At 40.1% G+C, this 13,789-nt stretch overlaps 1 protein-coding gene across 2 annotated transcripts in view; it reads right to left on the minus strand.

The window, feature by feature from the left end:
• SYN2 (synapsin II) overlaps nucleotides 1-13,789 on the minus strand; it is a 177,735-nt gene that overhangs the window by 6,551 nt on the left and 157,395 nt on the right. For both annotated transcript variants that reach the window (XM_086755664.1, XM_086755662.1), the window contains one exon: nucleotides 1,066-1,126. In XM_086755664.1, coding sequence (XP_086611790.1) covers nucleotides 1,066-1,126 — 61 coding nt within the window. The remainder of the gene's footprint in view (nucleotides 1-1,065; nucleotides 1,127-13,789) is intronic.

Consider the following 13,789-nt stretch of genomic DNA (forward strand, 5'->3'; position numbering starts at 1 on the left):
TTGCATTCTAATCAAAGGGCAAGATCCCTAGCTGGGCAAAGGTACCTTGGTCTACCATCTCCTAACATCTCAGTATTTGGAAAAAATGAGCTCTTACAGGAAGTATAACAGTCCTTGAGGTACTTCTCACCAAATAACTTGGGATTTAACTCTTAGGTAAGTATAAGATTTTTGAAAGTATTTGCATTAGTTTTCATTAAAAATCCCCACAGATTACTAATTCAGAATGACAACAAAAGGTACTACTTAATTGAAGTAGGATACATTAAATACTCACATTTTCACTGAGATATTGCACATAGGTGGCCCATTTACATAGCTTTGTAGCTAATAATTTAATGCAGAATTACTAAAAATATGAATACCAGTATGTAAAATAGAAGATATTTTAAATATTCCTTGGGAAGAACTGTATCTTATGGAGTCGCTGAAATATCAGACTTCCACTTGCATATAAGTAAAACTCAAATGTTAACAAACTTTAGAAAATTATAAATAAAAAGCCTCACTAGCAAATTCTAATCTAGACTTTTAAAAATATATCTGGATCACCTACCTATTAGTCATGCACACGCACAGAAAAATAAAGGCTATGAGTACAGTGTGCACACACTCACAGAGTAAGCGAAAGTATTCAGATTTGAACCTTGGCGGTATTTTACTTAACGATATAGAATACTCAAAAAATACTGTCTACCCATCCATAATGTACAGTTGCACTGGGCTCTAAAGAGGCACATTCTTTGTACACTGTTGACAACAGCCCTGAAATCACAAATTTTACAGAGAAAGGTAGGTAAGCGTTACACGCACAGACATGAACAAGTAAACAACCAGACGGTATAGTTGACACTGCATAGAAAAAACACAGTCCAGGTCAGCACTGAAACAATGCAAAAATTGAACAAAACTGGCACGTTTGCTTTAAAGATTGTGTGTTTCTTTCTTTTTTTTTTTTTTCATTTTGGCTTTAACCCTTGCTTTTAGACTCAATTATCTAAGTAGCCTGGACTTGTTTTGGTCCTACTGCAACGCCATTACAGTCGAGAATGTACTGTAAACAACCTTGAGGTGGTGGTCGCTGAGGTGGGATTTTGTTTGGCTCTGGCTCCTTTAGTGATCCGCTCTGGAAAATACATTTGAAAACAGAAGAGAAAAAAAAAATTAGAGTAGCTTAGTTCCAATTTTCCTCTAATTTGTCTTTATTTTCATTAGAAATCTCTTTATTGGTTGGGGCTGAACATGTACTTTTAATTTATTCCAGATATCATTTCCTAATTTAGTTGCTGTCTGACATGATATATGAATCCCGGAGTAATCCAAAGCTGAGTTCTCAAAAAAAGTTGTTTTCCCTTTGCAGCATGTGATCATGATACGAGGAGTGCCCTCTGAAATCTTACCTCCGTTTGTGTACGGTCTTTCTCCTTCAGTTCCTAGCACCTCGAACGACTTTTCTGTATCTCACAGCTTCTGCTCTCTTTTTTAGGACAGACCAAATAGAAAATGGACTTCAACAGATACCTTTGTGTAATTTAAGAAATAATTTCTTTTAATTACGTTCGCATGTGTCTGGAAGCACTAGCACAGCAGGATTTTTGCTAATGGCAGTTTCACTTTGATTCACGGACTGTAAATGGGAAGGGAGATGGGCTACTCTAGGTTGGCTGTTTTGCTAAGCAAAATGAGAGAAGGAAACAAAAACCACAGACAAATAATAAAAATAATTGAAATTACTTCATGCTACTCCATCTGACATGTTATTAGAAACACATGTAATACTTAACTTTTCAAAACAGGAGATTTATTTGTCAGTATCCTTTTCAAACATATACTTGTCAAGAGGAAAAGATGGGCCTGAACCAAAACCTCGGAGCAGAACGCCCTCTGGGAACATTAGTGTTTGAATCCAAACTTCGTCGTAGGCCCAGCTCTAATACTTTCAAAAGTGAAATATGGTAAATCAGGGGACATAATAACTTGGGTGGGTTTTTTTAAAGATTCAGAAATTAAATTGTCATCCGTCAAGAGGGAAAAAAAATCTCAGAATGTATTAAATATCAAATGTAAAATTAAACAGGATTCTTGCAAAGCTTACTGTTTTCTTCTGATAGGTTTGTATCTGATCTTAGAACTACAGAAAGAAATCTTGTAGTGATGTGAATTCCTGCACAGCAATCTAGAAGTTACACTTAAAATGCTACCAGACAACACCACTCTATTGTGTGCAGCTGTTGCAAATGGCTTTGCCTGCTTTAGCTACGTAAATTAAATGACACAGGACAGGTCCAAAACTCTGATTATTAAGAGTTACCAGCCTTCAGAATGCCAAATGAGGAGTAAAAATGGTATGTACAAAATGAATGAAGCAAAATCTGATCCTTATAATACCTGACCCAGTTTCATAGTTCTCTGTAAGCATCACTGTAAGGACGCGGATGTGTAGAAAAGTAGAGTATTTAATAAGGAAAGACACAGCCACTAGAAAATTTTCAAGTGCTTTAGTGTGGGTTCAAGTCGTCTCTGTTTTGTTTCTCTCCTTCCTCTAATTTTCGAACCACATGTGAAAGCTGCCAGTCTATCCTATGCCCGTTTCAGTGATGTTAAGCGTTTGCGGTATCCACTCTGTAATGTGTGAAGCTCACTGAAACAACACGCACTCACGTCAGTAACTCCCTGGGTACCGGGGAAATCAGCCCAGAGTGGGAACCTGGAAAAGTTGCCCTGGAGGAGCGAACTCCTTTCATTTCCAGTACCATTGTTCTGGTGCACCTGGCACCCTCCTCTGTGTGCCCGCAGGGCGTTTGGGTGCTCAGTTACAGGAGCCTGTGTTTCCTTTGGTGTCGCACCTGGAGCGTGCCCTTAACCCAAAAGTGTACGTACTTTGGCTTCAGGACCTCCAAGGGTTCATTTTGGGAGGACCATGTGACTTTTGTTAGAAAGCATGCAGCATATTTGATGAGGAACATCACTGTGATTGCCATGCAATAGATGTCTTAGCCTTACGAAGGGCCACAGACCAATTTATATGGTTCTCTGCATGGCACGGGACGGCTAGGAAGGACGTGAGCGTTGCTATTTTTCTACTAAAACAAAAGTAAAAGATTGTGTAGGTACAACTCATCTTTTATTTAGAAACTGAAAACACAAGCTGGTAATTTAAATTCACATCTACTTCAACGTTAAAACAACATCTGCAGGGCCTCCGTCTCCTGTGTGCCCGGGGGCTGGAGCAAACCTGCCATTTGTTCCTGCACTGGAAGGGTCCGGGTTTCACCGCGCACACCACCTAACTGACTCGGCATGACAACATCAGCGCTTGTGCAATCTGCGTATCTCTCCATCTTACAAAGAAATTATTTTATCCTAAATTAAGCTTTCAGTAAACCTCCTAGAAGCTTGTTAATCCTCACCTCAACTGTTCTGAGAGTTTACAGCCTTTGTGCATTTTCTGTTGAAGTATTTCCCCCTCTCCAGTCACTGAGCGCAGCTGTCCTGATTTTACCACCCACACATCCTTTTTTTTCTTTTTTTTCCACCAGATATCACCTGGTGCTTCCAGGAACCTCACCCACACTCCAGGCCAATCACATGGGTATATTACTTTTGCTAATTAGCCAACCCACCCAGGCTGACCCAAAAAGACTAATTAGCATTACATTCCTAATTGAGAAATCTTACTCATGGTTTTTCAATGGTCTGGAGTAATCCAGTCCTTTTCAAGAGTCTTTCTCTCAGACAGTCAGAAACCTTGATACTTGATATTAAAGACAGGCTTTGAACCAGCCTTGTTTGCTGTCTTGAGCCAAGGCCTTTAATAAAACCCAGGCTTCTTCTGAAACACCAGTTGTTGGCAGAAATACAGAATTCCATACCAGGTACCTCTAACGACTGGAAATGTACAACTGCAGACTGTTCCTTCTCACCTCTCCAAGGTGGTGTGCCAACGCAACTGTAAGAGCTGCTAGCTCCTCATAGGCAACAGAGATGAACAGAGATGCTGGACCAGACCTGTCCTGCAGATGTATTCCCCCCTCGTTTTTTTTTTTTTTTCCTTTTTTCCTTTGTTGCCCAGCCTAGAAGCTCACCCTCCTACCACTCTTTTAGTACAAACATGTTTTCCTGTGCTGCAGTTCTGATCTACAAACTTGCCTGTTGCCTAGTTCAAACATCGCAGGAATCAAGGATTAGAATGCAGAAAATATCACGGAAAATTACCCCGAACCAATTCTTATTTGGGTGCCGAGGGCTAAAGCGCAAAATTCGTAGTCCAAGAGCTAGAAACTGCAGTGTTTAGTACGGTTTAGGATTGCCTAAGCGAGGTGTGGTAACTGCTGTTGTAAGGAGCCCTTTCGGTTTTCATTTTATGAAACGCAACATTCCCATCACATCCAAATTTCCCAAAGAGAAGGGACTGCTGATGCGGGTAGTAACATTACATAGAACTGCTTATAGAATCTCCCTGTTCAAAGGGGATTTACTGTTTACAGAACTATTCTAAAAAATTACAACTTTACTTGTGGAAACCTCTAAGCCACACAAATGCTGCAAGTATCCTATAGTGATTTCTCAACTCTGGGTATAACGATGGATGCTTTGGTTGCATAATGGTCTTTAAGGATATTGGCTAGGTTAATTATAGCCGGAGCAGAAAACCCACCGCTGCCGGGCTCCTTTCCACACTTACCTGGAACAGTCTCCTTAGAATTTTAGGGGTTGAACTGGAGGAAAAAACTGTTTGTTCTTCAAAGCATGTTGTATTAGAATTTGATCAGTGGTATTAATTATTTTTCTACCTTGTATATTCATATAAATGCAGATTTGATTAATACAGACTTGAATTTTGAATAGTCTGAAGAATGTTGAAATGGGTGGGAGCAAAAGCAGCAACTTGGCAGGGAAATAGCCCTTGGGCAAAAGAGATGCTAAACTGAGTCCCAGCAAAAATTGATTTTGATTTGGCTGAGTTTGAAGATTTTGTGAAGTATAGTTGGAGCAAGTATAGTTGTTTTTGGGTTTTGTTTGGTTTTCTTTGTAATGCAATGATAGGAGCTTTTCATAGGTATTTCAATATTTGAAGGGAAAGTCATGTTTTTCAGGTCAAGAAGTAGAAGGATCAATTGAGAACTGCCAATATACGAGCTGAGTTAGATCTCATAAAGGAACAAGAATAAATAGTAAAACAATTAAGTAACAAGAGAGCTAAGAAAAAATGTGACTGCTAAGGAGAGAGGTAATTTAGATAATTTATGTAGGGTGAATGTTTGAAGTGTCATAGATTACGATAAGTACAGGAGCAGGGGCAAGATAGCAGGTGGGATAAAAGCTAAAAATGAGATGGAGGTAAAAGTCAAAGATCTTCCTGGGCTCGTATTGATCAGACCAGATATTCTTCATCTCGGAAATCAAACCCAGCTGACTCGCGAAACACAGAATTCCATACCAGGTACCTCTAACGACTGGAAATGTACAAGTGACGCTGGAGAAGGTTAAGCACTAATGCTACAGGAGTTACACTGTGGGTAAGGAAGTGGCTACTGAGGAGATTATTGAATATACGAGGCAGTTACTGCATAAAAACTAATGGGAAGGATATAACTGGGATGTGGATCTCAAGTAGAAATGTCATCAATTACGTTGGCACAAAAAAGTAGGTGTGTGTGCTACTAAAAGCTGTAGATGATACAGAGCTGGAAGACTACATGACCAAAATATCCCAAAGAAAGAATGAAATTGATGAGTGGAGTCAAAAAAAAATTAAATGCAATGTCCAAAATAATTTATTTACAGACTAATAACATGCCAAGAAGAAATGGGTACAAACGGAACAAAACTGGGCTGGAAATAAGCACATATTGGATAGTTTAGCAAAGCAGTAAGACCTTGAAGTGGCTTTCTGATATGGAGCATCCGAAAAAAAAGGAACTCCTTAGCACCTTGTGCCTCCTGCTTTATATGCAGGGATACTCGGTGGTTGCTGGTTCAGACCTTACCCCATTGCAGGCGCATCTGGCACAGGTGACGAGATGTGGCAAGGCACACCGTGAAAAGAAGCCACCTTCCCTTTCTCTAGGGCAAAGGGGGCAGCCAGGAGGGCTGGCTCCTGCTTTGGACAGTCTTTTTGGAGTACCAGTGTTCAGTCTTGGCCTTCTCTGCTGAGGAAATCGGTATGGAAAGGACACACTCAGCAAAACTGAGTGTGATGCCAGCCTGGGCTTTCTTCACGTTGAAGTTGTGATAAAAAATTAAAAAATGCAGAGCAGCATTTGTTAGTGCTTAGCCAACTTTCTAAACTACCTCTGTAAATCCCGTTGAGACCTTCCTCTGAATGGGAAGCAAAATGACTCCTAAGGGGGGAGAACTAAGCTACATGGCTTAATTTTGAGTTGGAAGAATATTTACAAAACGCACTGAAAAAGGGGTTTTTTAAACATCAAAAAGTACTCTTAGATTTTTATAGACTAAGTGTTTTCCATTGCTAGATGACTAATTACATCCTAGAGAACAGTTTCCTTCTTGAATATTTTTACACAGAGTCATACAAAGAAGTACCCAGGTACGGGCTCACTGCTGTTACAAAGCACACTCCAGTATTTCCCTGGGATGTGGAACAGGTGACCTCCCGTTGTCCATTCCAGCCCTATTTTCTATTTCAAAAAGAATGCCACCCACCTCTCAAAGAAATGAGGTTTCTAGAGAAAAAGCAGGATGTTGATTTCTCAGTGAGAAAGTTTCTGAAGAAGCAGCATGGCTTGTTGAAGCTCGATGGTCCCCTTCCAGAGCCAGGCAGTAATTCCCATGGACACTGCACCCTGAGTTTACTGCAGCTCTGGCTTAAAGAAGCCAGATTTCAACTGCTGTTTTTGAAAAGGGAACATGAAAAGCCTGCAGTTGCACAGCAGCTTTCAGGCAGTTCTTTCCAGTGAAAAAATTGCTCCCCATGGACCAGGAAGGAATGCGGACTATGCGATAGGAGAGAGCTCCCCCTGCGCGCGGAAGCGGCTGAGACTGTGATGCGTGAGCCCGCATGTCTGTACCAGAGACAGAGGGCTGCAAGAAATGACAGGCAAGTGGAAGTAATACAGCATCTCCAGAAGACCGTCCAGTTACTGGAAAGTTCCTTACACCTCTCAGTGTGCACAGATAATTGTATATACACAGAGGGTAAGGCGGCTTGGTAGTGTCAAAATCCTACGCTGCATCTGCTCCTCCGGTCTTAAAAACAAAAAAGCGTATTTAAAAAAAAAAAGGGATAGCAAGTGAGCCTTGCATGAACAGAAAGAGATTAAGAGCTGCAGAACTGCATCCTGAGCCACAAAGATCCATCATTACCGGATCCATTCAGAGTTGAAACAAGAGAGTCTGGGAAAAAGACGTGGAGCTAACTCCAGTCCAATCTTATAACCCATATTTTATCTTAAATATTACTGTATCGGTGTTACAGAGCAGTGGCGTGGGAGGAGGCATGGAGAAGAGGTACTGCACTGCGCTCCCCCCAAACAGCAGCACAGGTCAGAACCCCTCCATCAACGGCTGCGTGTGCTTTTCTTTTTGCTTCTCCTGGTGCAGCACAAGTACACAGAGGAGGTACGGCCGGTTGGTCTGAGCTCTGCCAAGCTTCCCCAGTCTCTCCTAGGAGCTGAGAGGTCTTGGACACATAAGCAGCTGAAGACAAGGTTGCTCTACTGGGAGCTAGCCAGACGGAGCGATGATCCACCCCCAGATGAGCCTCTGAAGGTGACTGCCTCTTTTTTTTTCTATGGACAAATCAAGAATATTTGAAAATGAGCTGCTCTGTTTTGGATTATTCTGTAATTTCTCTTGGTGCTTATCCTTGTTTAAAAATTTTAACACATATTTAGGATGCGGTCCTTATTCAAAATAAACTGTGGCAACGGCTGCTGGGGAGAGGACAGAATCCTTGCAAGTTAAACATGGAGTAAAGCCAAATAGCTCTGCTTAACAGGTTATGATTTAAAGGTCAGAGAAATCAAATACAAAAGTCAAGTGGAGACAGAGAATGATAACAAAAAAGCAGATGGAAAACACCCACCACAGTGGGGAAAGGAAAGGAGACTGAAGAAAAGCCTCCAAAAAAAAGACATTTCTGTTAGGTTCAGCTTAAATAAACAAAATCAGAGAGTAAAAATAGATGAAAAATAAGATAACATAAAAAGTCAAAAGGATGTTATATGATAGTAATTATAGCACTAAGGCAAAACAGAGAGCTCTAACATAAACTCTCCTTTTCTGTTTGCGTATATGGCAGCTATTGCCTGTTCTATAATGATGGGATTACTGTTTTCTTTGTTTTAATTTTGAAAAGGCTGGTTTTTGCTCTATAATGGATTGAAGACATTTTCTGAAGTCTCCCAAAAATGCCTGTGTGACAAGAAAGCTATTGCTCACAGAAGTCTACTAAGTACTTATAAAGGCTACTCTATAGTGGTGGGCTCACCATCACTGAAAAATTAAAAGTTTCCTTTGTTCTTGATGGTAGTCACCATGGAGCTTCAGAATTCTCAAAGACAGTATCTGCTTCTGCCAATACAATTGTCAGATTGTGAAAAAGCATAATTTTGTGATGTGGATGAAGACAAAAAGAGAACAGTATTATTGTTATTTTGAAAATAAATGGGGAAAAATATCTATTAACTAGTAATACTGGTTATGTTTTTCAGTTCTAGCTAGCGTTTTGTTGCCTTTTGTATTATAAAATTATTTGCACTAAGGCTACAGACAACCGAAGTCATCCTAATCATCCCGGTCCTGAAGCTTGACTCTGTCAGGTTGCCTGTGGGGTTTTGTCCTCTGGGCTCCTCTTCTAATGAGCACTTTTGTGAGCAACCCCTCCTCTTAGCAGGCTTTGCTTGGCTTCTCTGCAGCGATCATGTATTTTTCCAGGTACGCTGCTGCTGCTGAACATTCAATATAGTGCATTCAGAAATAATAAAAAAAAAATATCAGGCCACATCCTGAAAGCTTTTATTTAATTTGGACAAATTTCTGTTGATGTCAGTAGAAATTTTGACGAAATAATCCTAAACCTCTAATATATGCCTCTTAGTGTATTCTCTCTTGCGGTCTAAACGGCAGCGGGCATTGTAAAGGCACACTTGTTTAGTTCTTGGCACGTTATTTCAAAGCAGGCTGAGAAAGATAAGCAGTTCTTAGTGTTTTGATTTAATCATCCTCATTTAACAGGCACATTCACAGCTAACCACTAAAAGCATTTATGTAGGCACTTCTCACTAGCAAATGCCCAGCTATTTACCTGTTACTTCTGTTCTGAGTGAGACGAAATAAGGAACAGAATTGAGCAACTCACACATACCTCCCTTAGTAATTACTCCATCTACTGGTACAGGATGTCAGTCAGTGTTTTAAAGCAGGTCATCTTAACTTCCATCATCAATTTATTGGCAAAATCTCTGCCCAGCATTTGTCTGTTGTATCCCACTGGTTTTTAGTTACTGTCAATATGAAAAATTATTATTTTCCTGCATGAAATTAGATTTTAATATATTACAATAGCTGAATGTCAAGTTCAAATGCTTACAATAAATCAAGTTTTGTGTAATGAAATAGTGACTTTTTTATATATGGACATCCTTCATCCAGCAGTTTGAGTCTCTGCCTCTGTTGTGAGCTCTGTCACTTGTACGAAGAACACAGTATCTGCCCTGAGCAGGGGTCTTATTCGAAGATGGACAAACCGTCCTTAGCGCAGAAAAACATATATGGTATCATTTTATCCCCGTGATAGCAACCTTGACTGTTGCAAATCCTGCTGGGGTGAAGCGTGCCTCAAACGTGGCCTTTTACCAGGATGTGCTGAGCCCAGGTCCATACATGTTTATTTTCTTCTGCTTTTCTTAATTCCATACATTTAAATTAGGATCTAAAAGGGTAACAGCTGTTTTTCTTATATTTTCACAAAAATAAAATAGCTAAAAGGTTAAAAACTCCTTTGATTAAAATAAGCATCCCCTCTTCCAAATATACACAGCTAAACATTGTGTGTATGTATGTATGTACACATGTACACATTAAGGCAGCACATTAAAATACATTCCTTATTAAAATAATGAAAATAATGAAAATAAATACATTACAGTAGAATTATGAGAAATTTTCGAATAGGGACCATTTGGTATTTGTAAAATGTATACCCAATTTCTTGTTTAATGTGAGACAGCTTCCGAAATGCGATGAGATTCGTTGTCACACCAACCGAGGCAGCACCCTCCCCATCAGCGATCCCACGAGAGGAGATGCCACCAGATGCCGCTGTGATGCAGAGAACCAGAACTCGCTGCAGTGCAAGAGGTCAGCACCTTCAGCAGTTCCAAAATTATTTGTGAAATTCGTTTTAACATGACAGCTTGAAGAACAGCTTTTGACTTAAATAACCTTTGAAAGGTTCTGTGTCTAGGGTTCTGCGCTGTATTGGTGCCCCAGCAACATTCTTCATTGCTCTTTATGAGTTTTGATGACAATGTTTTAGATTCTCTGCCAATACTTTGCCTGACTAATTTTCCTTTCGAGTCACAATAATAACTCAATAAGCATTTTAAGATGAAAAGTCATTTCCTTTCTAGGGACTATGATGTAAAAGAGCTGCTAGGCAGAAGTGGTAAAGAAGAACTACCTAGATTTTGTTTGTAGTCATGGATGGCGGTCAAAGGGTGTACGAACTTTCTGAGGTAAGCACCAAATGGAAAAACCTTACTGATTGCCGATGTAGACTACAGAAGATGCACAATTAATATCTACGCAGACACAGTACTTGCTCATTGACAAGCTATATCTCTCTGTTTATATAGAGTAACCTGATGGAAGAGCTCGGAAAGGTAAACAACTAAAGAGCCATATAGTAAAATACTGCCCAGACTTTTTCCAGGGGCTCTGTGCTCCCTGGCCCTGAGCAGAGAGAAAGCCAGGCTCATTTCTTGAGTATATTTAGGATCTGGGCTTCCATCAGATGTTACTCCACAAATCCGGGTACATCGGCTTTATGGTCACATGATGCCATCTACAGCTGCCATTTATCCCCTATTTACATGTCTTCCTAAGAGAAAGAAATACAGCACGTATGGTCTTAGGGGTCATTAGATCACTTAGAAACCTTCTCAAGGGAAGCTGTTCCTAAATTACTCCTACTGTCTGTTAGTATAGATCTAATTACACCAGGAAATAATTTGCTTTCCACCAGCTCAGCAGGATTCTCCGCTACAACACTGAAACTCTGTATTTACCCTCGTTCAGGCAGAATGATTTACTGTGGGCTTTTAATTTGTTTATTTGTTAGGCAGTCTTTCCTTCCAGACCTAAGGAAGAAAAATAGGTTCCTGCAAGTAAGTGCCATGGGACTGTGACAGGAAGAAAATTCTTGCTGGTGATGTTGATCGGTTAATTTAGGGTTAGGGGTCTGAAGGACACTACAAAGGTGTAGCAAACCTACACGTCGTGGCCCTGTTCCTCTTCCCCTAAACCACGAGCATACTTCAGGTGAACTTCTCTGAGACTGTGCAAAGCAGAAAGTCATTTAGAGATCAAGTCCACACCTCAGATTCAATGCAGAGAAGTTTACTTCTCCTAATAAGCAGACAAATGCCGAATTCCAGATCTCCATATAACTCCGTGATGGAATCCTTCCCAATTAAGTGCATTCTCCCCCAGTTAAGATCGAATTAAGTAATTGCATTATTATATTGTCTGGCCATCATAAAAGCTTCAGCAATTTAAAACAAATTGCTGCTCATCATGAGTAATTTGCTTTAAAAAAAAAAGTAAATCCAACAGATGGAATGTAATAGAACGGTCACTACCCTCACGGAAGCCCAAGAAGTGGCAATTTGAAAATGGTTTGCTTTTCTCTGCAGAGGTAATACCTTTTATTATTTACTCTATGTTCACATTTGCTTCAATTTTCTCTCTGGATATAGAAAAATAAAACTGGAGAGAACTGCTTGGCTCTAGTCAAATCATGTAAGGGGTCATGGAGTGAATAGGATAAAGAGAAAAGTAGGAAAAATGGAAATAAATTAAACCAGAGCTCTAAATAGCTGAAGATAGCTGAGAAAGGGCTCCTTGACCCAGTCGCTACTGAACTTAACGTAACTGTTCTGAACTCCCTGCGCGTGAAGAAGGCATTGCAACATTTGAGAAAAGAGTGTTAAGAAATTAAACACTTCAGGTTCTGCTGTTCTGGTCTCAAAATAATTAAAGCACGGTCTTCTTTACCTCTGCATCAGTTAGATCTTCATAACTGGTGTGCTACTCCTTTCTTTTAAATGGAACAGAACCAGGACATAGCTGGGAATGCTGTGCTCTCTGTGATGTTATGTCATTTCAAATTTCTTCCTTCCCTTAAGGATAACATACTCCTTGTTCTTTTGTGCGTAATGCAACATTGTCTGAACAGAGCTGGACTGGAGTAACATTTTCCTGATAAGATTTTCCTCAGCTTCAACTGCTAGCATGACTGTAATCATTTGCACTTTACGGTAATACTCATGCACAATGTGATATTCTACACAAGTTCAGTTCCTCACAGTTCAAATCATGACTCGATATGCAGCTTTGAGTAGATGTTTCACTATTATTGTTTTCCATACAAATGCTGCTGCAGAAACCAGCAGAAAAGACCCTGCACTGGCCAACTGCCTGCAGAGTTTTGAAAATCCAGGCAGCAGAAGTTTTGGCGGCGATCTTTCCTATCAACAGATGGAGACAGAGGTAAGTGATTCCACTGGCTGGAACACTTCACTGGGGAGATGAACCTGCTGTTTTCGTTTTTAGGAAAGAATTGAAAAAGATTTCTCAAAAGATCTGTCAAAAGTATTCACAGAGGTTACAAAAACTGGAAATTTAGATTTCCATCATTTTATTGCCTGCAAGTAGAGCAGGTTTGTCTCATGGAAAACTTCCTAGATAAAGTTCTATTATGTATTTTCATCATGGTTTTGAGTAAAACAAGCTGTCATGTTTTTAAATTAAATAGAAGCAACTTAAATTTTTGGAACAGTTTTTGATCATATGTAGTTCTATCAGATAAAACTTCTCTGAGTCCAGGCACTCTTGCTTTTCTTTGTACTGGGAAGACTTGTAAAGTAGCTGCTAAGAGCAAAACCGGCAAGCTTTCAGTGCTGTACTCAGGAATACTTCATCTCAATAGGGTTCAGTCATGCTGCCAAAGGTATGCAGTGACCGGTAGCCCGGGACCACCGGAGAAAAGCATGAGACACAGTTTGCTGGCCGCAGCCAGAGGCAGGTGACATGAGGAGCAACACACAGAACTGCCAGCGGTAGCTTTTCTCCTTCACTGGTTCTCTGCCATTTGGTGTACCAGTAGAACTTGTTAGAGAGCCTGTGCACGTGTTTATAGATAAATAAATACATAATATACAAAATAGATTTTAAAATTCTCAGTATATCTGCTATCTCAGGTTATAGACCTAATGTATTTAAGAATCACAAGATCTGCACCTCGGAGGTTTCAACACAAGCAAGTCTGAGGGCTCTGCCTTTGGAATTTCCTCCTTCCGGCACGCTGACAGGCAGCACTTTGTTGGCTTTCAGAACGCACTGCAAAGCCCATCATTTCCATCAAGATTTGGCTGCATAGCTCTAAACAAAGACTTATTTTCCTAATCATTGACTGGTTTTCTGATGGACAGTTAATTGGAATAGTAGTGGCCACTGCAGGCATTTATAAACTAAAGCATTCCTTTATGCATGGTGCACCCAATGCCACAGTAGTGGGTAGATGATAAATAATTTTTAAAAA

The sequence above is a fragment of the Chlamydotis macqueenii genome, chromosome 10 (genome assembly GCF_036417535.1).
Source record: "Chlamydotis macqueenii isolate bChlMac1 chromosome 10, bChlMac1.mat, whole genome shotgun sequence".
NCBI lineage: Eukaryota > Metazoa > Chordata > Aves > Otidiformes > Otididae > Chlamydotis > Chlamydotis macqueenii.